Source organism: Psammomys obesus, unplaced genomic scaffold (assembly GCF_907164565.1).
Source record: "Psammomys obesus unplaced genomic scaffold, mPsaObe1.curated_primary_1811, whole genome shotgun sequence".
Taxonomy (NCBI): Eukaryota; Metazoa; Chordata; class Mammalia; order Rodentia; family Muridae; genus Psammomys; species Psammomys obesus.
The window spans coordinates 4,067,782-4,093,865 of record NW_026592510.1 but is presented as its reverse complement, the minus strand read 5'-3'; the positions used below and the strand labels follow the sequence as shown (position 1 = coordinate 4,093,865).

Here is a 26,084-nt window from a genome sequence, read left to right as displayed (position 1 = left end):
TGTGTGTGTGTGTGTGTGTGTGTGTGTGTGTGTGTGTGTGTGTGTGTTTTGCTTGGTTGCACAGCTGAATTGCTCTCACAGGGTCACAGAACAAGGGCTAACAAACTACCACCCACAGCCCAGGTAGAGCTTGCCATTTGCTTCTGTAAATAAAGTTTCATTGGATCCGCTGCTCCCTTATGCTACAGTATGGATGAGTTGCTCACAAAGCCAGAGAAAATATTTATTATTTGGCCCTTAACAGGGTCCAGCACATCATAATAGCCATGGTTCACATTCTTGGAATTCTTGAAACTTGAGGACTAGTAACTACTGGAGACTGTGTGCTAAGAACCCTCAGGAAAAGCTACAGACGCACAGCTGCGGATTTGTTTTTGTTTGTTTCCTTTGTTGTTGTTTGAAATAGTTCAGTATTTTTCCTTTGAGATATGATTTAATGTAAAAATAAAAGGGTTCTAGGATGAAGGGTTGTCTCTGGTCTTGCATTTTTCTGTAAGAATATATGCATACTTGTTGCTTTCCATTGCTTGTGCTAGAGAACATAGTAAACTTAGGTTTTAAGGCTCAGGAGAAAATGAGAAACATACATGGATATCGCTATAGTCAGTCATCCGGGGTTAGCTGGAGGAGTCAGATGACCTCGATGGAGATGGCAGGCTTTGTCTATGGTGCCTAAGTCCGGGGAACGTTTGTGCTGGGTACCCCTGGGTACCCGAGATGGCTCACATCTCGGCCCTGCTCAGTCCTGAAAAGTAACACAACATAAAGAGAGAGCCTTCTGTACCAGATGTCTGAAAAACCAAGATGCATTTTTTTTTTTTTGTAGCATCTTGATTTCAATGTAAAGGGTATTTACTTATTCTGAAAGATGATTTTTGACTGATGTCTGTCACTTAGGATTTTTTATCTTGACGTGTAGATTCAACAAATAATCCTGTTTGTTGGCACTGAAACCTGGTAGAGTGAGGAGACTCTTGGGCCAGGACAAGAAATAAAAGGATGAGCAGCACGCTCAGATGAGAGGCAGATGGCCACTGCTGCCCTTTCAGGGTGGAGTTTTCTTTCTCTTAGAGCACTTACAGATGCGAAAGGATTTAATGTGTGGACAGCTGCTGCTATTGTTAGAGGGCAATTCTGGCATTATTTCTTCTGCCATCCTTCCAGAAATAAAGAATGCATTGTATTCCTCACCATTTGTTTCACAGTAAAAACACATTCTATCTTGCAAGGCACTGCCAAAGGCTCAAATGGCAGTGTCTGGGTTGGGACAGAAGCAAAGCTGGGTTACTTGTGTCAATGTCTTAATGGTTTCCCAGAATGTCCTTCCCAGTCAGGGTGAATCAGCAGATGCTTTTAAGCCTTTTATTTAGAGAGAGGAAAAAGAAATAGCCATTTTTATCTTTATGTTTGGTAACAGAGAATAGTCATTTCTGCAGTTTTTAACATATTTGTACTTATCTCCCGGCTCAACTCCCTGATGCACCAGAGCTCTAACTGCCTCTCATTCCTCCAGGTCCTTTAACATTTCCACGCTCTGGTCCAGGAATGTGCTTAGCTCCATGGGGGAGGTTCAGCTTTGCAGGAGATGGAGGCAGTAGGAGGGGCCCTGGGGTCTGGTCTAGAAAGACACCAGCTTGCCATTGTTCTCCACATTTTATCACCCTTACTGCCTCCCTTGTGGACTTAAATATGTCTGCTCATAGAGAGACTGAATCGAAAGCCTGGCCCACCAACAACAAACCTGCTTAGGCAGCTCTTACAAGCACATGAGACACAATCCTTTTCAGTTCTGTTTCTTGTTCCAAACTGTGACTAATACTGAGAGGAACTGAAGGCTGGGAATTGAAAAGCTGGCAACCTAGTTTCATTTCTGTGGATCTCACTGTCACTTTGTGGGAGTTATTTCTGTAAGTCTCAAGGTCCTTAATGTATAGGAATTTTCCCAAATGCTCCCCTTACTTCCTATTTCAGCTCCAGGCATGCCAGTTGACTTGTGTTTATCCCTAGGTGTGCTTCATACATAGGCTCTCTAGAGCATGTAGAGATTACATTATGGCGATGGGAGGCAGTGACACCACTACAGATCAGAGCATGAGGTTTTGACTCCATTCTCTTATTTTGTAGAGTGAGGGGCTGAAGTGCAGCAGGCTACAAAGAATTTTTAAGTAAGTCTTGGACAGGTTGAAAGTACCTGTCAGAAAGGCACTTCTGGTACATTTTTAATGATTATTTTATGTGTATGCATGCTTTATTGTAATGCACGTCTGTGCATCATTTGCATTCATAGTACCCTTGGGAGCCAGAAAAGAGTGTCAGATCCCCTGGGACTAGGGATTACAGACAGTTGACAGTTGTGAGCTGCCATGTGGGTGCTAGGAGTTGAACCTGGAACCTCTGGAAGAGCAGCCTGTGCTCTTGATCATGAAGCCATCTCTCCAGCCCCTTCACATACCTTCAGAAGGTACCAGGGCCGGAGTGATGTCTCAGACATTAAGAGCATTGGCTGTTCTTCCAATAGTCCTGAATTGAAATCAGTTCACAGGAACCACATAATCATAATCATCTATAATGACATCTGGTACCCTCTTCTGGCTTATAGGCATACATACAGGCAGGAAACTGTATAAATAAAGGAACAAATATTTTTGAAAGAAGAAAGAGAAGAAGGCAGCACTTGTCATGTCAAAGGTTGGACACACCTGTAGACCCTCGCTCAGCTCACTTAGTACTAGTTCTGGAGACTATGATGGAGTCATATGCAAGCTCTCTATCCCTTTGGGGTCTATTTCTGGGTATCTAAAAAAGAGATAATGACTATATACTTCAGAGATTAAACATAGTAGATGCAAGACACAAAATAGTTCCTGGCTCATAATTAGAAAGTAACTTTTAAAAGGCTGCCAAAGAGTTCAAAAGAGGTAAAGGAAATGCAGTTCAGGGACACTGAGTCAGACAGCCCTGGATAGTAGTCCACAAAGTAAGTGCATGGGTTTTATTTGTTTGTTTGTTTGTTTATGGTGATTTGTTTTGAAGATAACTTATTGTTTAGGAAGAAGTTCTAGAATTGCCCAAACTGTTCTCACTGGTTAGTATTCTCCATAAAGAAAAGATAAGGGGTGGGGAGGTGTCAACTGAATAGAGAAAAGATTTATTTTGGCTTATGGGGGCAGAGATTCCAATCCTCTGTTGCCTGGTACCATTGCATTTAAGCTTGTGGCAAGGCAGAAATGTCAAAGTGGAAGAGTATGATGGGGGTAAAAGGCTCACCTTGTGACAGTCAGGAAATAGAGAAAAGGAAGAGAAGGGTCCGAGAGCAAGGATCCATCCCCATGGGGCCCGTTTCCTTTGTGAATGGCCCTAGTTTCTACAAACTTGCAATCATTCTATCAAGTTATGAGCCCACGGATGGATTGATCTATTCCTTAGGTTAGAGGCCTCATGATCCGATGACCTTTGTGTTAGGTTTGAAGAAAATTCCCAGGTAGACCAAACTGACCTATGCTCAAGATGTTATCCTGAACTAAGCTTGGGCTAGATGCTGAAAGGGAGACAGGGAAACAGAATGGTTGCTGGTGGGTAGAGATTACTCCCAGAGAGCTGTGGAAAGTGTTCCTTGCTACCAGCGAGACTCACTGCCCCATCACACTTAGGACTGTGCAACAATGTGAGAGGGCGGGCTCACAAATCACACCACAGGGTTCCACGTGGGAGGTTTATTGGGGGAAAGGGTCACAGACACCTTCTCTTGGCAGGGCAGGAGAGAAAGCGAGAGACAGACAGAGAGAGAGAGTGATAGACAGAGAGGAGGGGCTTCGAGTTCTCTTATAATGTGACCCAGAGCACGTGCAGTTGGTTTCAGGTGGTCCATAGGTGGCTTCACAGATGCCTGATATCCCATTTGTCAGGTCCCTAGGGGCTGGCCATAGACATGCCTGCTTACAGATCCCAACCGTCTCCTCTTGCCTCTGGCTAATGAGGCATCTGGTTTCCTGTTGACATACCTATAGTGGATACCAAAACCAGAGCTCTTTTAGTCCCCTCCCCAGCTATCCTAAATTCCCAGGCTGTTCCAGTTTACAGGCTCCCCACCACCACCACCACACCAATTACCTGTTTCTCTTTATAACCAATGAGGTTTTTTGCCCCTGCACCTTATTCTCTCTGCCACCCACCACCCTCCACCCCCTGTCTCCCCTAGATAGCCTTGGCAATTAGAATAAATGTTTTCTTTTCACCTGAGCCATTCCGTGTTCTCACTGTGCCCTCGCTTACACTTTTAAGCATTAGCGTCACCGCAGGCAAGCCGGACTTCAATATTGGAGCCTTTGAAGGACGATTCATTTACAAGTGACAACAATTTGTTATGGTGGTGTTCCTGCCTGGAAGATGTAGTGCCTGCGGGCACTGACTTCTCCACATCTGCTGGGAACACATTGTGGTTTGACCTGTAGCTGTACCGGTTCACCCCCATTCTTATCTTCTATCTGCCCTCTAGAAATATTTAGCTTTAATTACATCATTTTCTTTCACAAGATCAATAAGTTTTCTTGTTTTTATTTGTACTTCAAGTGTTATCAGAACTTTAAAGATCTAGAACTCTGTCTAAACACTGTGGTTGAAATTCAGTAAATACTGGTTAGATGAATGAATAACTAGTGAGTTTTTTAAATGGCTAGGAATGGGTAAATGGACAGAAAGGCACATACAGGTGCCTGGATCTCTCCTCAACCTTTCAGAAACATCAAAAGAAAACAGAAAAAAAAAAAAAAGGCATTCTCTCTCTACAGAGGAAACTATTTGAAACAGTTTATTTTGCTCACGGTTGGGTTTGGAGGTCGTTAGCACTGAGGTACTTTGTCTAGTTTTTGTTGCTGTAAATGAGTTTCACCAAGTACATTGGCTGACCTCAAACTCACAAGCACCCTGCCTCAGCCTCCCCAGACCTGGGATCACGTGTATAGGGTCTCCCACAGGCAGCCTAAGCGTCCTCTTTCATTCACTCATTATCTTCCGAGAGACTGAAGCACAGTCCCCAGTTTTAATCTTCTGGTTGTTGTTCAGTTTATGGTTATTTTGCAGAAATAATATCCCCATCCCTCCAATCCTAATGCGGGCATGCTTCCCTGTCCTTGTGTCTGTTTTAGAGAATGTCTCTGAACCCTTCTCATGATCCCAGCTCTTAAGCTCTCCCTTTCCGTTGTGGGTGTGAACCGGAACTTACAACAGAGGGAGGAGGGCCCTAGTGAAAACAGCTAGGGGTCACAGCCTGAGAGAACAATTCTGAACCACAACTGACTTTCTTTCAGGAAATACATACAACATTGGTTTCCGTTTCTCTGTTCTGAGGGCCATTCCTAAACTGAAATAGAAGTCAGAAGACTAGTCCTTTGTGTAGCTGGATGGCTCAAGGGGCAATTGTCAAAGCATAACTGAGATTACAGCTGCTCCCAGAAGGTCTGTAAACAAGCTTGGAGATCAGCTTCTCTCGACAGACAGCTCTCAGGCAGGGCCTGATAACATTCGTAAGGGCTTGCAGTTTTCCAGGTACCATCCTCCCGCTTTTCTCAGTTGAATCCCAAGTAATCCTTATTTTAAGAGTAACAGGAAGCAGATGCAGAGAGGCCAAGGGCTCACAGAGAGGAAATTGGTGTATTTTACTTCAGAGCTGTGAGACATGATAATGGTCCTAGAATTATAAAGAAAGGCTTCAAGTAATCTTATATGCTTTGAGGAAATAAAAAAAAAAATCTCATAACATATAATCAAATTTTGAAAAATGCTCCCTTAAACTAGGATTAAAGCAATAATAACAGAAGCATATCAAATATTTATTATATACACACACTGTATTTGTAACTCCTAATATATTATTTAATATATGGCAAATTTATTGTTTTACATATAAAATGTATACTTAAATAAGGGCTGTATGCTAATATGAATACTTACATTATACTTATAATTTTATTTTTATTTTTTAATTTTAATTTTATTTTTATCAATTACAGTTTATTCACTTTGTATCTCAGCTGTAGCCCCCTTCCCTATCTCCTCACAATCCCATCCTTTCTCCCTCTTCTTCTCCTATGACCGACCCCAGTCCAATGATAGGGGAGGTCCTCCACCCCTTCCATCTGACCCTAGTCTATCAGGTCTCATTAGGACTGGCTTCATTGTCTTCCTCTGTGGACTGTTAAGGCTCCTTCCCCCTCAGGTGGAAGTGATCAAAGAGCCAGCCCCTGAGTTCATGTCAGAGGCAGTCGGTGTTCCTATTACTGGGGAACCCTCATGGACACTGAGCTGCCATGGGCTATATCTGTGCAGAGGTTCTAGGTTATCTCCATGCATGGTCTTTGTTTGGAGTATCAGTCTCCAAACAAAAGACCTCTGTACCCACATCTTTTTGGTTCAGTTGTCCTCTCCAGGTCTTTCTATCTCCCCCTTCTTTCACAAGATTCCCTGCACTCTGCCCAAAGTTTGGCTATGAGTCTCAGCATATGTTTTGATACCCTGCTGGGTAGAGTCTTTCAGATGCCCTCTGTGGTAGGCTCCTGTCCTGTTCCCTGTTTTCTCCTTCTTCTGTTTACCTTTCTGAATGAAGATTGAGCATTTTACCCAGGGTCCTCCTTCTTGATTAGCTTCCTTAGGTGTGTAGATTTTAGTATGATTATCCTATATTATATGTCTAATATCCACTTATAAGTGAGTATACCATGTGTGTCTTTTTGCTTCTGGGATACCTCACTCAGGATGACCTTTTCTAGATCCTACCATTTGCCTGCAAATTTCAGGATTTCCTTGTTGTTACTTGCTGAGTAGTATTCCATTGTGTAAACGTACCACAATTTCTGCATCTATTCCTCAACTGAGGGACATCTGGGTTGTTTCCAGGTTCTGTCTATTACAAATAAAGCTGCTATAAACATGGTTGAGCAAATGTCCTTGTTGTATACTTGAGCATATTTTGGATATATGCCTAGGAGTGGTATAGCTGGATCTTGAGGAAGTACTATTCCTAATTGTCTGAGAAAGCACCAGATTGATTTCCAAAGTGGTTGTACAAGTTTTCATTTCCACCAGCAGTGGAGGAGGGTTCCCCTTTCTCCACATCCTCTCCAGCATGTGTTGTCACTTGAGTTATTCATCTTAGCCTTTCTAATGGGTATAAGGTGAAATCTCAGCATCGTTTTGATTTGCGTTTCCCAGATAACTAAGGATGTTGAGCATTTCTTTAAGTGTTTCTCCGCTGTTCAATGTCCTCTATTGAGAATTCTCTGTTTAGCTCTGTACCCTATTTTTTAATTGGATTACTTGATTTGTTGCTGTTTAACTTCTTAAGTTCTTTATATATTCTGGATATTAGCCCTCTGTCAGATAAAGGGTTGGTGAAGATCCTTTCCCAATTTGTAGGCTGTTGTTTTGTTATAATTTTAAATGATATTTAAATGAGGTACAGTAATTTTACATTTCTGTTAACACTTACAAACAAAATAATTTTTCACAATATGCAAAAAATATTTGCATATTATATGAAATTAAAATACAAATATTATAAAAATATAAAATAGAAGAGTTTTTGCTAACGAATGTTTGGGCTTTATGGAAGGATGTATAAAATATACGATAAAATGGTTTGTTAGAAGGATCATGGAAATAATTTGTTTCCAGAAAATGGCTACCAGTTGAAAAAAAAGGAGGACAAAAATATGCTAAATTGTACTGGTCATGAGTTTTGTCTGGAGTCCTTTTGAAGCTATACTGATCTTGATTCATGTTGTGTCCCTTGGAGACCCTTCTGTTTTTAGGATAACTAAGATCTGGCTCTTTCATAAGCTCTCCTGACTTTTTCTATGGCACATCATCCTATCCTTTCTTCCTAGTAAGCATTTAATCTGGAGTGGGGTTAACTCAAAAGAATTTGTCTAGCTTAGGAGGGAAAATGAATTAACAGATGAAGGAGGAGGGTGAGAAGAGCCTAGAGTTGAGACAGAGTGTCAGAGATACCATCACCGATTGAGGAACTATTTTTTTTTCCAAAATGTGGGATTGTTTACTTTAAGCAACAGTCTAGGACTGAGAAGCACAAGCTTGGAGGATGAGACTCTCTTCATGGTCAAGCACCAGCATTATGCACGTGGCATCATTGAGTTATTCCATTAGGAGGTCCCTATGTTTTATGTCCTCCACTGAGAAGAGGGCCCTGGTTAACATTTGTTTCCCTAGTGATCTGTGGGCACAAGGAACTTTGGACCCCACCCCTAAATCTTACCTTTTTCTTCTGGTACATGGCCCTATCTCGTATAGCTGACTCCTCCAAAGACCTTAACAAAAATTCTCTTTCATATCAGCTAGTGATAATATTTTTATTGATTACTATTGACAACAGTTCTCCTGATGTCTTCTTCTGTGTAAGTAGCCATTTTTAGATTTCTAGTTCTCTGGTGTAACATTCTGATCTTCCCTCTAGTTATATTTTCCTCTCAAACTTCCTTACCCACACTTCCTCTAAAATGTTCAGTCCTGGTTGAATTCACAAACAGGAAGGTCAAAGCTCCTGAAGCATCCTTTTCCTTCAGCAGGAAGCCATTGAAGTTGAAGGTTGTTTTGTTTTGTTATGTTTTTCTTGCCAAGATACTTTTCTACTTCAAATTGCAAGCACCTGTGTAATTACCTTTCATCAACAGCTCTGTGTTTCCTTCTCTCGAGCATCTGCAGCCAGCAGCAAATCTGCCTTAGCTAGAACACTAAAGGGATCAGGGGCTGTCTCTGACATGAACTTGGTTGCCTGCTGTTTGGGCAGTGTAGCCTTGCCAGGCCACAGAGAAAGAGGTTCCAGGCAGTCCTGATGAGACTTGATAGGCTAAGGTCAGATGCTGGGGGAGGAGGACTCCCCTTTACAATGGACTAGGGGAGATGGTGGGGGGTGGAGGGGAGTGTTTGGTCCTTTATCTCCCAGTAGCAGTTCCAGAAGTGTGGACCTGTGTTCTACTGTGTCCAGCTCTACATAGTCTCTGGGGATCTGAACTTAGGTCCTCATCATTGTATGACAATGCTTTTCCCACTGAGCATCTCCCCAGTCCCTTTTTTTTTTTTTTTAGCATTTTTACACTCATAAATACATTTGAATAAATACACTTAAGTTACATATAAAACATATAAATAGACCAGGCGTGGTGGCACATGTTTTTAATCTCATTACTTGGGAGGCAGAGGCAGCAAGTTTGAGGTCAGAGTTCCTGTTCATCAGGGCTATTACACAGAGAAATCCTGTCTCGAAAAATCAAAAACAACAACAACAAATAACTTTTAAATAGAACCAGAACTTGTCATTATTAAACAAATTAAAATGTAGGTTTCTAACTATGATCAGCATAACTATATAACCTAACTAAATGAGTAAAGTACAGAAGCACTTCCACCATAGGCAGAAAATAAGGAAGGGGCAAGGACAGCACATTTCTCTTTTATCACAAGTGAGAGCTGCTACACATCTAGATATGAACGTTGACTAACAAGCTGCCCCACAGGTGGTCCCAAGGGAGGCAGGAGTGTATAGAACAGGGCTGAGGGCTGTTCACCTCAGCACAGTCAGTGATCATGACAGGTCATGGAATGTCAGAACATTTCAGGCTCTGGAGAAAGCAAACATCCAAATTTACCCTTTTGGTCTCCGGTTAACGATTTTGGTTATTAATTACACCAGTTACTAGGTGCCAGGCATAATTCCAGAGCATTCCATTCATTCACTCACTCAATACTCCCATCACTGTGGTAATCAGGTTTTTGTATTGTTCTCAATTCAAAACAGGAAAAACTAAAGCAGAGGCTGACAGTCATATGCCCCCAGAGAGCTGCAGCACAGAAATGCAGACAGACAGATGTCAGAGCTCAAGCTTGGAGCTGTGTGTCCGTTCATTCAACATCTGCATTTGGAATCCCTGCCATGCCATGCACTGTGCATTTATCCTTGAAGGAAAGGAGCTTCAGCCCAGTGGATTAAACAGACAAAACCCCCTGCCACAGGTAATAGAAACCATTCCTTCCATGGCCTGTGAGTCATAAGGGAGATGAGGGTTAGGATGAGGTAGTATAGTCATCATGAGTCAGGATGCTGACTCCGGGGCATCGGTTTCCTTCCCAGGTTGAGAACACTCTTGCTTTGCATATCTAGGACAATCAATAAATTCTCCCTCACAGCACGAAGCTGGGCCCTGAAAGGCTTGGCTCTTTCTCGGCACTTTTGTTCATAAAACGGCACATCAGTTTTACTTTCTGGTTTCAATTTCTCTTCTGTGGGGTCATCTGAAGAGAAACAGGAAAAGAAACCAGAAGCTGCTGCTATATAAGGGTCTGTGGCACCTCATTAGAAGGCCGAGGGAGAGGTGGTCTGCAGTCCTGCGTCAAACCCTCAGACACGCTGAAGGTTACATGGCAACCATGAGGTAAGGACTTCCTTTTCTTAATAATGTGGGAAGCTTATTCAGCCTTGGTGAAAGATGGAAATCCTAAGTAGCCACAAGTCTAAGAGAGGCCAGTTCTGTTTTTGCATTTGTGTTTTGTATCTATAAATATGTTCAGAAAGATGCTCAGTCATTTCTTCCAGCATTTCTAGATCTGCTCACCTGGCAGCTGAGAGCTGAGGTCAGAGAGAGTTGTTTCATATAGCAGTGGTTTCTTGTAGTGATGGGCCTGGGGGAAATGCCATGAAATGAATTCTCTCTCTCTCTCTCTCTCTCTCTCTCTCTCTCTCTCTCCCTCTGTCTCTGCAAGATGAAATTGAATGTACAGAATAAGAGTATCATTTAACAAAAGTATTCCCTTTAGATTTTTTTATTGATAAAGATGCACTTAGACTACTAACCCTGCTCCCTGCTAATCTGAATTTTACTTGTAAATGCTGAGTTAATCTCAGAATGCCATTAGGGTTGCTAGCTGAACAGAGCACAGGAAGAAACTAGCTTCTCCTATTCACTGCCTCTCAGCTCTATTTTCTCTCTGGTCACCCTAACTCTGGTCCAACCTAAACACTGGTGGTTGCAGGATGTAACAAAAAAAGCAAAGTACAGGGGTTGAGTTAATCAATGCAGCTCATTTGTAATCCTTGCCACTGTTATATGAGGACACACAGCTGACCTACAGACAGCATGAAAAATAAGCGGGACACACACAATATTCCATAGGCTTCTGTGCTGGTCGGTTTGTTTCCTGCTTATTTCTTTATCTATTTATAGACAAGACAGAAGGGAATATTTCAGGATGGAAAAATATTTAAGAGCCACAAGGGAACGTAAAAGAAAACAAAAAAGTTCTCCCCCAAAAGAAAAGGCGCTAAGATGCCTGCTTGGCAGCTGTGCTTCCTATCCCTGGCATACAACAGAAACCTAGGAGAGAAAAATAAAACCCAAAGGGAAATTAAAACAAAAGTGTAAAAGTATCAGTGCATCGCCCACATGAGAAATCACCAGTCTAAGAAGCTGAAATGGAGGTGGGCTGTGGAGACTCCATATCACCCTGAAATAAAAGTTTGAGGCATTGCTAACCTATTATACAATTAATAGATGAAATATCCCAAAGATGATAAAAATGTGCAGAAAAATCAAGAATGATTGAAAATAAGACATAAGCAGTTAAAATAAAAGGATACCCAAAAGGACTTTAATCTTATTACAGTTACATTTACTCATCCACGTTTGTTGCAAACAACATTTTTTTCTCATAAAAGGAAGTAAATAGAATCAGCCTAGATGTCCAACAACTGTTGAATGAATAATGAAGATGTGTTAAATACAATGGGATTTTATTCAGCCATTAAGAAAAAATAAAAAAAGAATTGGCCTCTCCCAAGGAGTAGCCTAACTGGTTTCTCAGTACAAAGTGTTCAACCACATATATGCACACTACAAAAGATGGAGGCAGGAAACTGTATTTACAGGTTTGTGCATATACATATACATACACATATACATATATGTAATAATATTTAAAAAAGAGGCCATTAATTTGAGAGTAAGGAGGAATAGGAGGAGTTGGAGGGAGGAGACAAATGAAGAGCTTAAGGAAAAAGAAGGAAGTGATACACTTATATTTTAATTAAGGTATATTTTTAAGAGAAAAAATGAAATTATGCAATTTTCAGGAAAATGGATGAAACTAGAAAATTTCATATTAACTAAGAAAATCCAGACTCATAAAAACAAACACTGTATGTTTTTTCTCATATGTATATCTTAGCTTTACATATGTGTATTTATATGAATGTGTATAGATGTCAGAAAACTAGAAATGGGATTAGAAGAAGACAGAAAAGAGGTATTAAAAGAGAGTGATAGGGAATGAGAGTACCAGAGCTTGTGTAATATAAAAATGAAAGTGGGAGTACTGGACACGGAATGTTTAAGACAGGCTTGCTTGAGGGTAAAGAAACAGAAGAGCACAGGGAAAGAAGCGAACAATGCAAAGTATACAATGAAAAAAAAATCAGGTGAAAATAAGTAAGTATATTTTAAGAATAAGTGGTTAACAGACTAATCTGACAGCAGAAGGCAGTAAAGATAATGTTTAACTAAAAAGACAAAACTTGGGCTGGAGAGGTGACTTACTGGTTAAGAGCATTGACTGATCCCCTAGAGGACCCAGGTTCAATTCCCAGCACCCACATAGCAGCTCACAACTCTCTGTAACTCCAGATCCAGGGGACCAGGTATCCTCACACAGGCATAAATAGAGAGGCAAAATACTAATGCACATAAAAGTAAATAAATCTTTTTTTTTTTTAGTAAATAAATCTTAAAAAAAATTAAATAGACAAAACCTATGTGATAAAATCTCAAAAAGACAGGCTAAACAAAGAAAACACATTTAATGGGCATTAAAAGTTGGGATAGGGAAGGAAAGCCAGCTTGCAATTACAAGCAAATACTGCTCCTGTAGAGGAGCCGAGCTCTGTTCCCTTCACCCATGTCATGTGACTCACAACTGTCTGTAGTTTCAGCTCCAGGGGATACAGTGGCCTCTTCTGGCCTCTGTGGGCCCCACACTCTTGTGTATGCAGTGGGAGCACACAGGCACACATACACTTTTTAAAAATCTTGTAACTACAGGACAAAGCCAGATGAGTCTCAGCATTCCTCCTCTCTGCTTACTGGTCCACTGCTCTTCCTGCTGTGAGCATCAGCATTCCCTTCTGAGGTGGACTGAGCTCTTTTAAATCATAAATCAAAATAAATCATTCTTCAATGAAAAAAATTCTAACAGTTGGGATAATAGCAGATGGACTGCTGAGATGTACTGAACCCTTTTAAATCATAAATCAAAAGAAGTAAGTTCTCATTTAAAAAATTTAACAGTTGGAATAATAGGAAATAGATAAAGTTTGACTTTTTAAAAAGAAACCTAAAGAGCTAAAGGAATTTGAAATTCTAAGATAACAAGGAATTTAAACTCAGCACTGTGAAATGTGGAAAGAATAGAAACATGTAACTAAGATTTTCAACATTCAATGGTAAACAAGATGTTAAGAGTAAAGAAGAAATTAAGTTACTCTTTCCTAAATAAAAAGAAGCTCTATAAGAAACAATAAAACTGTGCTGGAGCCCAAGGACCCTCCAAAATAACCAGAAGAGCTAGTGACAACAGAAACAGTCTTTCTAGGAAACCCAACCCCCATCTAAGCCTGACTCACCTCCCTTGCCAATTCTTCAGCCTATAATGAGCAAACTCCTGCTTCCCCATGCAGTAATTGAGACTTACGCCAAATATTGGAAGAAAGGATAGGAAAGCGTGCTCCTTGGTTAGGTTTAGATTACACTGTTTAGAAGAAAAAGAATATTTCCTGTGATTCCACTCCTTGCCAGGCGAACATGTGTTGTGGCCCCAGATGACTTTTTCTTTTTCTTTCTCATCACAGCGCAGCCACTGAGAAATCCTTGGAGAGCAGTCTCCAGCAGCTAAAATGTCATTTCACGTGGGACCTGATGGCAGGAGAGGAGTCCTTGGACGAGTTTGAGGACAGGGTGTTTAACAAGGATGAGTTTCAGAACAGTGAATGTAAAGCCACCATGTGCAACATACGGGCCTACGTTAAGCACCGCAGAGGCCTAAACGAGGCAGCCCTGACGTGCTTAAGGGAAGCTGAAGACTTCATCCAGCAACAGCATCCTGACCAGGTAGAAATCAGAAGTCTGGTCACCTGGGGAAACTACGCCTGGGTTTACTACCGCATGGGCCAACTCTCAAAAGCTCAGGCTTACCTTGACAAGGTGAGACAGGTCTGCGAGAAGTTCTCCAGTCCCTACAGGATTGAGAGTCCCGAGCTTGACTGCGAGGAAGGGTGGGCCTTATTAAAGTGCACCAAGAACCAAAATGAGAAAGTGAAGGTGTGCTTTGAGAAGGCTCGGGAAAAGGACCCGAAGAACCCAGAATTCACCTCCGGATGGGCCATTGCAAACTACCGTCTGGACGACTGGCCAGCCTCAAATGACTCCACTGACTTTCTGAAGCAAGCAGTTAGTCTGTCTCCAGACAACGCTTATGTTAAAATCCTCTTGGCGCTGAAGCTTGAGAAGATGCATGAAAATCAAGGAAAGGAGCTCGTTGAAGAAGCCTTAAAGAAAGACCCAAGTGAGACAGATATACTGCTCAGTGCAGCCAAGTATTATTACAAGACACATGAGGAAGACAGAGCTATACAGTTGTTCAGAAAGGCTTTAAAATCCCTCCCGAACAACGCCTATGTACATTACCATCTTGGGTGCTGCTATAGGTCAAAAGTCCAACAAATGATGAACACTGGAGAAATTGCACTGAACAGAGATAGAGAGAAGTTTGAGGAACTAATACGAGCAGCACTGAATCACTTAAGAAAAGCAGAGGAAATCAAGGAGATGCTTGGCCATTCCTGTAGCTATATTGCTGGTCTTTATATTCTAATAAGACAGTATGAAAAAGCCGATTATTACTACCAGAAAGAATTCAACAAGGAGCTCACTCCTGGCCTTAAACAGTTGCTTCACCTACGATATGGCAATTTTCAGTTTTTTCAAATGAAGTGTGAAGCCCAGGCCATCCACCATTACATGGAGGGTGTGAAAATAAAGCAGGAAACAAAGCCAAAAGAAAAGATGAAAAGCAAACTTGAAAAAATTGCCCTAAGACGGCTTTCTAAAGATGAATATGATTCTGAGGCCTTGAGCATCTTGGTGTTTCTTCAAGAGCTGAAAGGAAAAAGCCAGCAAGCTGGTAAAGACTCTGAGACAATCCATGTCCCCTCAGCATCTGTGGTTGAGCAGGAGATGAATACTAGTGACACGGTACCTACAGGATTACTGCTAGAAGGAAACTGAAAACCATCTCTAAGCTGCCACTCAAGATATCTAACAACTTCACGGAATAAATATGAACTAACGCACTGACGACCACATCTGTCAGGATTATTGGGAACCCTGCTTTCAGATGCTATGACTTGAATAGCTAGATCAAGGGGTGGTCAGAGAGAGGGACCAGATGGAGACACAGAAACAAGGTTTTGGCAGAGCCTAGAGTTCTTTCCTATTTCCTGAAAACTGTTTCCATGGTAGCAATTCTTTAATCACCCTTAGTGGAGGCTTGCCTTGGGATTGTTTCTGTATTCATGAAAAGCAGCCAAATTCCTCACCTGGGAGAGTTTTCCATCATGAATTATTTTAGATATTGCACAGCCCTGTTCTCCACAGATAACAATGTCTGAGGAGCCAGGGAGTGATTTTGCTTTATTGAGTAATTTTGAAAGCTACAAAATAATGGTCACCATTAATTGAGCTCAAAATAGAAACTCAATAGTGAGTTCCTGGTCTAAAAACAAACAATAACAAAAGCTGTGGGGCCAAATCATTCCTTAATCTACAGTGTCCCATAAACACGAGTTCAATTGTTCCATTAACTCAGATGGCAACAGAATTCAAAAAACTGAGAAGAGGGGAAGTTAAAAGGGCCATATCTGTGCAAATCAATAGATTCAGGCAGCCACAATGCCAGAGTTTCAGGAGGTGAGTGCGGAGACTTCCTCCCCCCTACTCAGCTCTCCCTATGATTATGATGTTGCATGAAAATAAGGGGGATTCTGTCTAGCACAGTGACAACTCATATAAACATTCCTTTTAAACTTGTGGAAACTCCAGTGGTGATGAAGGGAATGCTGGTTTATCCATGGTGATTATAAACTCACAAGGAGAAATGCTATAAGGAACCCATATTACAGATGCCAAAAGGCAGCTGATGGAAGAACAGCTTGGTGACTAAGGGCCTGGTGGAGGGAGTTAGAAAATGGCGTGGGTATTGGAGGTTGAGTTTTTATGTCCATTAGTTATGTTGCCCACGAAGGGATATAATACTTCTTTTTTAACACAGAAAAAAAAAATCTACAGGAATGTCACAAAATTGATAATTGGCATATCCTAGGCGAACTACCGTCTAGATCTTGAAGGGCCTAAGCATTAGTAAGGTTAGTGTGAACAAACATTGAGTCAAGTGGCCCAGCATGAGACTGTCAGCCACTCTCTGGGGTAGAAAATGTTTTTCTTCGGGGATTAACTTGTCTTTAGTGTATATGAACATTCTAGCCACCAGTTAAATCATATACAATTCATAGATTGCTAAAACGGAATGTTCTAACAGCTGTAACAATGTTTCATTTTATTTAAAATATTAAAAAGTTTCACATGCACTGAAGTCCATCAATGCACTTTAATTTCTGGAAAATAATAAGCTTTGTTAATAAATAACGCATACTAGAACATTAAGCAGTGCTCTGGTTCACCTGGAATTTCACTGTACCCTCATTTTCTTTTTTAGACCAAAGTACTACTAATAAAGAGTAGCAGTTTTTAAAGCCTCGAGTGTCTGTCTTTTTATATTAGACATCCAGTATTATGCTGCTAGTGGGTGGTGCATGAGGACACATTCTGTCTTGACTTTTGTCCTAGTTTACTTTCCTGCTGCTGTGACAAAACACAGACCAAAGGAACTTGAAGGGTAACTGGTTTATTTAGCTTGCAAGTTACAGTCCATTGTTTCGGGAAACCAAAACAGAAATTCAAGGCAGGGACCCAATCAAAGAGCATGGAGGGATTTTAGGACATAGCTTGACCACATCTGTCAGGGGATGGCATCCCTCTCGCTAAGGTTACATGTGGGTATAACAAATTGACAAAACATCTCGTGTTGACATTTCTCAAGAAGGAAATCTGGAGTGCCAATTAACGAAACACAGAAAGGCCCGCCCTCTTCTTCACTGTCTGGAGAATACATAGGTCAGATGGTGTTCCCAGGCCTCACATGTTTTTCTGAAGGAAAACATCGGAGTTGTGCTTTATTTGACCTGGAACATGCTGGCCTGAGAATAAGGTCTCCAGCCTCCGTGATCAACTTGTGCTCTGTTATCAAAGGAGCTGTAAAAACTGGTCCTACTTCACTGCTCAAAAGACAGGATTTGTCCGTGTGCTCACGTGTCTCATAGATATGCCTGGGTAAGGGATAAAGTTCCCCTGTGTGCTAACAAGCCTGCCAAAATGATGTGGCTCTGTGCTGTTTGTTTTGCTCCGAACTCTACACATCTGCATTGTTTGACCACAATACTGCTTCTGTATGCCTTGGGTTGGCACTCCATGAGTAGAATTCCCTGCCAGAGATATTCTCAGATGTGTTTGCGTGAGTGAAGCAGAGAGGAGAACTTCTCTCATCTCCTGCTTGCTTTCAAATAATTTTTCTCACTGAAAAGGGCCCCCAGTGTCTGCCTTCTTTCTCCATCAACTTAGAGCTTGTTTCTCCGTGGCAGGCTGAGTCATGGTTGATGTCAGAATTCTACCCTCCACTCAGTCAGCTCTCCCTTGCTCTGACAGATACCTGAGAGAAAAAGTGAAAAGAGAAAGGGTTAATTTTGGCTGATGGTCTCAGAGGGTACAGCTATGATTTATTGGCTCTGTATTTTCCTGGATTTTGGCAGCATAGGGACATGCCAAGTAGAGCTCTCTGTCCTGGAGGCCAGGAAGGCAAGAGTGAGGCAAAGGATGGCTTGAGACACAGTCTCAGCCCCAAGTAGAGTTTAGTGGCCTACTTTATCCACAAGTTTCCATCACTTTCCAGAGAAGCTATCAAATTAAGAAACTATCAGTGCATGAACTCAGGGGCTGGCTCTTTGATGGGGGGGGGGGAAGGAGGGGCAGCCTTGCCAGTTCACAGAGGAAGATGATGCAGCCAGTCCTGATGAGACCTGATAAGCTAGGGTCAGATGGAAGGGGAGGAGGATCTCCCCTATCAGTGGACTTGGGGAGGAGCATGGGAGGAGATGAGGGAGGGAGGGAAGATTGGGAGGGCATGAGGGAGGGGGCTACAGCAGGGATACAAAGTAAATAAAGTGTAATTAAGATTAAAAAATAAAAATTTAATAAGAAGAAAGAACCTATCAGTGGACTAAACTATCAGAGCCCTTCAGACCCAATTAACTTCAGACCCAATGTAACCCAATTATTACATTCACCTGCTTGGGTTCAAGTCTCCTCGATGCGGGTGACTTCGGTGAACATTACATACCCAAACCATATCAGTCCATGCCAGGAGACACACTATATTTACGCAGCGAGAAGCCTTACATTTGTCATTGTTGTTGTTGTTACCGTCCCTTCCATATGTACCATCAGCCCCCCCACACCAACCTGGGAATGATGGCCCCAAATAAAGAACACGTAACCTTGGCCCTCCTCTCTCCCATCACCTACTTCAGGGAAGAGGCTTCTGGCGTCACAAATAAGCACATCACCTCCTGATTTAGAGTGTGGCTGTCTATTTGCCGGTAATTGCAGCCTTTTGCAGCCTCGACTCCGGAGAAAACCTGACTGAGATCCCTAGCTGAACCCAAGTGCGGCCGGTTGCAGGCTATGCACAGAGCCTCCCCTCAGCTACGCAGTTCAAGGAATTAACACTGAAGGTTTGTGAAACTAAATGCCAAATAGTTCTGCCTTCTCTCTTCAGGAAACTTTGGGCCAATTTTGTGAGGGACAATATGGAACAAACAAATGAAAAAAAAAAAAGAGTGTGCCTGAGTTTGTATCATTTCTGAATTGGATGAATCTTTTTAACAGAAATTCCATGCCACCTGGAAACTGGAAATCCCTGAGATCCTTGTAGCGCTGGATCTGATGCGCTCAACTATTTGCACAGGTGATAATCTAATCAAGAGCACTTGGAAATCCTCCCTGCTTTCCTCCCTCCAGTCTCTCCCTTTAGATTAAGTTTAATGGACGTATTATTAACAGACTGGATGGATGATTCCGAAGTTAACAGTGTTTCCTACTCTTCTAGTCCAGTTTCCAGGACCCACAGCAGGTAGGTCACAACCTCCTGCAGGTTCAGCTCTAGGGAATTCCACGGTCTTTCTGGCCTCTGCGGATACCTGTACACCTGTGGACAGACAGACAGACGCATGCACGCGCACACACACACACTAAGAACATAAATAAATCTTTTAAAATTTATTCATTATTATTATTATTATTACAATTAATTCACTTTATATCCCACTGTAGTCCCCTCCCTCATCTCCTCCCGGTTCCACCCTACTGCCTTCTTCCTTCCCTATGTCCCTCTCCTAGTCCACTGATAGGGGAGGTCCTCCTCCCCTACTTTCTGAACCTAGCCTATTAAATAGATTTAAAAAAATAGTAATTTGCTCTCAGTTACAAGCGAGAAGGCTGACTAAGTGAAGGCGCTTGCCTTACAGGCCTTGGAATCTGAGCTAGATCCTCGGGATCCAAATGCAGGTGGAAGCAGAGAATCAAATCCACAAAGCCGTCCTCTGATCTCTGAATATATTCTGTGGACATGTGCCCATATCCTTATCAATACGTAGACAATAATAAAGACAAGAAAAATGTTAGGGGCTGGTGAGACGTTGCAGTGGTTAAGAATACTACTTTTGCAGCGAGCCTGAGTTCGATTCCCAACAGCCACAACTATCTGTAACAGTCCTAGGCCTCTGGCTTCAGAGGAGCTTCATTCACACACACATACACACACAGACACACACCCACAAAATTAAAAATAATAAAAGTAATTCTTTAGAAAAAGAAAAAGACAGTTCATAGGTATATGGGTTTATTTCTGGGTCTTCTAATCGATTCCATTGATCCACCAGTACCATGTAGTTTCTATGCCAGTACCATGCAGTTTTTATTACTGTTGCTCTGTATTACAGCTTGAGATCAGGGATGGAGATACCTCCAGCTGAGCTATTGTTGTACAGGATTTTTTTTTTTTTTTTTTTTAGCAATTCTGGGGTTTTTGTTTTTTCATATGAAATTTAGAATTGTTCTTTTAAGTTCTGTAAAGAATTGTATAGGTATTGATTTTTGACAAAGAAGCCAAAACTATACAATGGGGAAAAAAAGATAGCATCTTCAACAAATGGTGCTGGTCTAACTGAATGTCTACATGTAGAAAAATTCAAATAGATCCATATTTATCACCCTGCACAAAACTAGTCTAAGTGGATCAAAGACCTCAGCATAAAGCCAGACACACTAAACTGTCAGAAGAAAAAGTGGGAAAAAGCCTTGACCTCGTTGGCACAGGAGACAACTTCCTGAACAGAACACCAATGGCACAGGCTCTAAGATCAACAATCAATAAATGGGACCTCATAAAACTGGAAAGCTTCTGTAAAGCAAAGGAACAAAATGACAGTCTACAGATTGGGAAAGTATCTTCACCAACCCTATATCTGTCAGAGGGCTAATATCCAGAATATATAAAGAACTTAAGAAGGTTAAACACCAAATAAATAAATAAATAAATAAATAAATAAATAAATAAATAAATAAATAAATAAGATAAAGTTAAGCACCAACAAACTAAGCAATCCAGTTAAAAAATGGGGAAAAGAGCTAAGCAGAGAATTCTCAATAGAGGAATATTGAATGACAGAGAAATACTTAAAGAAATGTTCACTGTCCTTAGTCATCAGGGAAATGCAAATCAAAACTACCCTGAGATTTCACCTTACACCCATCAGAAAGGCTAAGATCCAAAACTCAAGTGACAACACATGCTGGAGAGGATGTGGAGAGAGGGGAACAAACCCTCCTCCACTGCTGGTGGGAATGTAAACTTGTACAACCACTTTGGAAATCAATCTGGTGCTTTCTCAGACAATCAGGAGTACTACTTTCTCAAGATCCAGCTATACCACTCCTAAACATGTATTCAAAATATGCTCAAGTACACAACAAAAATATTTGGCCAACCATGTTTGTAGCACCTCTATTCATAATAGCCAGAATCTGGAAACAACCTAGATATCCCTCAACAGAGGAATGGATAGAGACATTGTGGTATATTGGAATACATTGGAATACTACTCAGCTATTAAAAAAAAGGAAATCATGAAATTTGCAGGCAAATGGTGAGACCTAGAAAAAAATCATCTTGAGTTAGGTAATCCAGAAGCAGAAAGACACACATGATATACACTCACTCATAAGTGGTTATTAGACATATAATATAGGATAAACATACTAAAATCTATAGTCCTAAAGAAGCTAAACAACAAGGAAAACCCTTGAGAAGATGCTCAACCCTTATTCAGAAGGGCAAATGCAATAGACATCAGAAGAAGGAGAAAACAGAGAACAAGACAGAAGCCTACCACAGAGTGCCTCTGAAAGACTCTATTGATCAAGGTATCAAAGCAGAGGCTAAGTAAGATTCGTAGCCAAACTTTGTGCAGAGTGCATGGAATTTTAGGAAAGAAGGGGGAGATAGAAAGACCTGGAGGGGACAGGAGCTCCAAAAGGAGACCAACAGAGCCCCCCCCCAAACAAACAAACAAACAAAAACTGGGCCTTGGGGACCCTGCAGAGACTGATATCCCAACCAAGGACTTTGCATGGAGAGGAGCTAAAACCCCTGTTCAGATGTAGCCCATAGGCTCAGTGTCCAAATGGGTTCCCTAGTAAGGGACACAGGGGCTGTCTCTGGCATGAACTCAGTGGCTGGCTCTTTGATCACCTCCCTCGGGGGGTGCAGCTTTGCCAGGCCACAGAGGAAGAAAATGAAGCCAGTCTTGATGAGACCTGATAGGCTAGGGTCAGATGGAAGGGGAGGAGGACCTTCCCTATCGGTGGACCAGGGGAGAGGCATAGGGGGAAAAGAGAGAGGAAAGGTGGGGTTGGGAGGGAGGGGGCAAAAAGTGATACAATCTGAATAAATTGTAATAAATAATAAATAAAAAGATAGTTCATTTAAATAAAAAAGAATAAAAACTAAAATTTGTATTCCCTGGCTCATGACTCCCCAGTTCCTAACTCCATCACAGCCTGGTTACAGTGATCCAAGACTCGGCTTCCTGAGTTCATTTTCGGATTCCACATATACACGAAATCCTTTGATATTTTTTCTGTCTCCACACTGTTCCGCTTTCTTTAACATCCTCCGGACCCATTCATGTTGCTGAAAATGTCAGAATCTCCCCCTTTTAAAGACAGGGTGGTAGTATTCCAGCGTGTGCGTGCATGTGTTGGTGAGTGTGCGTGTTCCATTGTGTATGTCCATGGTGTGTGTACATCACTGTATGTACCTGTGCATTCCATTGTGTATGTGCTCGCCCATATATATTGTATTCACACCATATTTTCTTTATCTAGTCATACATTGATGGACATTCCAGTTGTTTCCATATCCAGACTATTTTGAATAATGTTACCGTGAACCTGAGAGCACAGACAGCTAACTCTTCAACCTGTCGGTTTAACGACCTTTGGCTAGAATGACCTTCCCCAAGGCTGGGAATCATAGCTTTGTTCCTGCTCTCATGAAGATTATCTAGAGGTTATCTTTGGCTCATGACTTCACGCAGTGACTTTGTGCATAGACTGCCAAGGGGCCCAACCATGAAAAGGCTATTTTCCTTTGTTAATATTTAACTCAGAAAACAATATCAAGGGGAGGAGGACTCATGCCCTTCGGGTGCTTGATTGAGCAAGATAAACCATTATAACCTCCTGTTACTTCATTTATCTGCATAAGACAGGTAATTTGTTGGCCTCCTCAATTGACCAAAACCATCTCCGAAGCAAGGCCAAGTGCTTGAAATTGCATGTATAGCTTAATGTTCAAGAGATGCACCTTCTTTGTCAGGACTGAGGATGTGGTGAAAGTGCCTAACATGCAATTATGTACCCCATGACTCATCTTCTCTTGTACACACAGAAGTGAGCTGTAATGTGAATTACCTGAGGGCTGAGTGGATGCTAAGCAGAGGCAATATTCTCAGAAAGGCCGAGTTCTCACAGATGCCTTCGCTTTTAAGTGTTTCTATTAGTTTGAAGTGAACTTTTCACTTTTATATATTGTCTCGCAAGGGGAGACTTTTAAATTTTATTTTATTACAATAAATTTCATTTTCCACTAATGGAAAATTTATTAATGTCAAATAATGTTATCTGGCTAGCACATGCAATTGTTACTAAAACAGAGCAAAACACAGTGTACTTCCTGAGCTAGGAAGTAGAGAATTAAGAATATGCAGAATGCATCTTACGGTCGTAGACAATATTTGTTCTGTTAGATTCTCTGTGGGGTGGGGGGAGATGTCTCAGCAGCCAAGAGGACTTGCTGCTCTTACGGTGGACCTGAGTTTAGTTCCCAATACCCAAGCTGAGCAACCCAACCACCTGTAACTCCAGCTGCAAGGGATATAATGTCCTCTTCTGGCCTCTATGCATGGGTTTACACATGTGCATACACACACACACACACACACAAACAGATACACACACAAAGCAGAGAGTGAAAGCAACAGAGGAGAGAGAGAAATCAGTCAACCAAACAATAAACCAATCAGTCATCCAGTCCATCGAAACTTCCTGTATTCTGAAAGAGGAAAGAAACAGCTGGGCCAACGCGCCCTTTGTCTGATTTAATGGCTCGGGTTTCTCAGACCTTTTCTGCACTCCTAAGCAACATCTTTAAAAATCAACATGCTTACAACATGCAAATGGTCAACATACAATTTCCTATTAATCAGAGCAAAGAAGGAAAAGGATGCAGGCACATCCTTCTTGGGCTGGTGTTTTAGGGTTTCAAGTCCCACTAGTTAAAATCAGGCATTGAGTTGTTAATTACAGAACCAAATGAGATCTCCTAAACTTTTATACTTTTTGTGGTTTTGCTAAATGAATCATCCTAAAACATGGTCTAAAGACAAATAAAGTGGCTCAAACAGGTGTGTACTTAATCCCTTATGCCATTAATAGTAGCAAATTGCTAAGTAAAACAACCAATCAGAATTTCACAACAGTCTAAGTTCACACCGTCTTCCTGGTACATAGCAACAATCTCTGAATTTGAACAATCTTATGGGCCTGTTTTTGGAAACACTGTGTGTCAAGCTTAGCTTTGCTAGCAGAGTCACTGCTTTATGCTGCTTTGGGCTGGAAAGAACCGTTCTCCTAACTAACAATTCATTTATCATCAAACAAGCCAGGCTAGCCGCACTCTAGGAGTTTTTATGGACATTTACATCACGGCGGGAGAGTGTTATCAAGCCTTTACAAATCTCTATGATGACGTTGTGGACATCTTCCTGGAATAAGTGCTTCCAACGAGAGTGGAAGGGAGAAAGCATGGACCAGTGGGCCACTGTTAGGACAGCTGAAAAACCTTGGGTCCAGTTTTCATTCTCATTTTATACTCTAAAAATACAAGGTGGGGCAGACAAGCAAGTGAGATTTTACAGAGCATTTGTGGCAAGTTGTTAAAGGCAACGAGCCACTGTTTCAGCTATTTCTTCGGTTCGTCCTGTTCCTGGTAGCCAGTGACGTCATGTTTAGCAAACAGTCAGTAAAAAACAGCGCCTTAAGTAACTCATTAAGTAAATCAGCAAATCAGTATCCAATAATTGGCCATCTCTACTTTATTCTCTGCATCAACATTACTTCATAATTCAAAGCAGAACTATCAGAATTAATCATGTATCTGTCCTCCTACTCATTAAGCAATTATTCACATATTAATAGTTTCATTCTAGAACTGTGTATAAAGTAAATGATCATCACAGACCTCCAGGAGCTAAATAGCATGGAGATTCCCCTAGAGTTTTGCTACTTGAATTCAGTGTGGTATAAAGTGAAAACTTTAGTTATCGTCTGGGAAAACTCCAGAGCCAATGACATGAACTTAGAGAACTAAAACCAGGATAAAAACTGTCTCCCACAAGAGAAGTTAAAAGGTAAATATTTCTTTCAAAATATTTTAGGATAGTTTGTCTTCCGTGTGGCTCCAGAAGGCGCTGTCAGAGTGCCTGACAGACTTTGTTGAAAATGCCCCCCCCACTCCCCCCATGGGGGGAGGCCCCGGGAAACGCCTCTCACCCTCGGGCAGAGCAGGCATGGAGTCAAGAACTCACACAAAGCTTCATGGCTGGGGTCATAGAAGATCCTCGGCATTCAGTTTCCTTTTCCTCTTTTGGCTGAGTTTAAGTCAGTTTCACTTTCCAGTTTCTTCTTCCTTTTCACAAAGGCCGTGCCTTAGAAACAGGAGGGCATCTCCTGATGCATTTCTGCATCCACCGCCCCTTTATATAGTCCTGAGTGTCCACCTGCAGCAGACTGAGAGCGTGAGCCACTCAGCCCTACCCAGCTTTTCACAGCAGCTTAGCAACAGATCGCCATCATGAGGTCAGTGCACTCTCTGCTTTTCCATCGCCAAAGATAAACTGAGCTGCTCGCTGCGTGTCGGGTTGCTTGTAGATTCAACACAGCTGAATCAGCATGACTTTTGTTGCTTGCACCTTTGATTTTTTATTTCTCTGTGTGAGTGTACAGGACCCTGCAGTTTCTAGAACGGCTCACTGGATGGCTCTAATAAGACCCGAACTGAGAGACGCTTTAATGGACACGGTTAGACACACTTAGGCACAAAGTTTGATTCAAAGCTAGTACTAATGGAATTGCTCTTTCTGGACTTTTCTGTTGTTTGTTGTTTTATTGAAAGTGCTCAAGTCACTGGGAGCTCGTGTGTGTGTGTGTGTGTGTGTGTGTGTGTGTGTGTGTGTGTGT

The 26,084-nt window shown here is 41.7% G+C and overlaps 3 protein-coding genes across 4 annotated transcripts in view; 2 read left to right on the top strand and 1 right to left on the bottom strand.

Moving 5' to 3' along the window:
* The window catches only part of Lipa (lipase A, lysosomal acid type), a 79,009-nt gene extending 53,358 nt beyond the window's left edge, over positions 1 to 25,651 (bottom strand). Inside the window, exon 1 of the mRNA XM_055614140.1 lies at positions 25,433 to 25,651. The gene's annotated coding sequence lies outside the window, so the exon portion shown is untranslated. The remainder of the gene's footprint in view (positions 1 to 25,432) is intronic.
* Positions 5,430 to 16,864, top strand: Ifit2 (interferon induced protein with tetratricopeptide repeats 2). Of its 2 annotated transcripts, none has more exons than XM_055614138.1 (4): positions 5,430 to 5,454; positions 9,809 to 10,023; positions 10,309 to 10,442; positions 13,907 to 16,864. In XM_055614138.1, exons 2-4 carry the CDS (start codon positions 9,838 to 9,840, stop codon positions 15,339 to 15,341), a joined length of 1,755 nt encoding a protein of 584 aa, XP_055470113.1. In that variant the 5' UTR covers positions 5,430 to 5,454; positions 9,809 to 9,837; the 3' UTR covers positions 15,342 to 16,864. The 2 variants fall into 2 exon arrangements, with proteins under 2 accessions (XP_055470113.1, XP_055470112.1); XM_055614137.1 differs by lacking the exon at positions 5,430 to 5,454 and adding an exon at positions 5,492 to 5,544.
* The window catches only part of Ifit3 (interferon induced protein with tetratricopeptide repeats 3), a 5,548-nt gene continuing 5,087 nt past the window's right edge, over positions 25,624 to 26,084 (top strand). Inside the window, exon 1 of the mRNA XM_055614141.1 lies at positions 25,624 to 25,703. Within this exon, the coding sequence (XP_055470116.1) occupies positions 25,699 to 25,703 (5 nt within the window). The 5' untranslated portion in view covers positions 25,624 to 25,698. The remainder of the gene's footprint in view (positions 25,704 to 26,084) is intronic.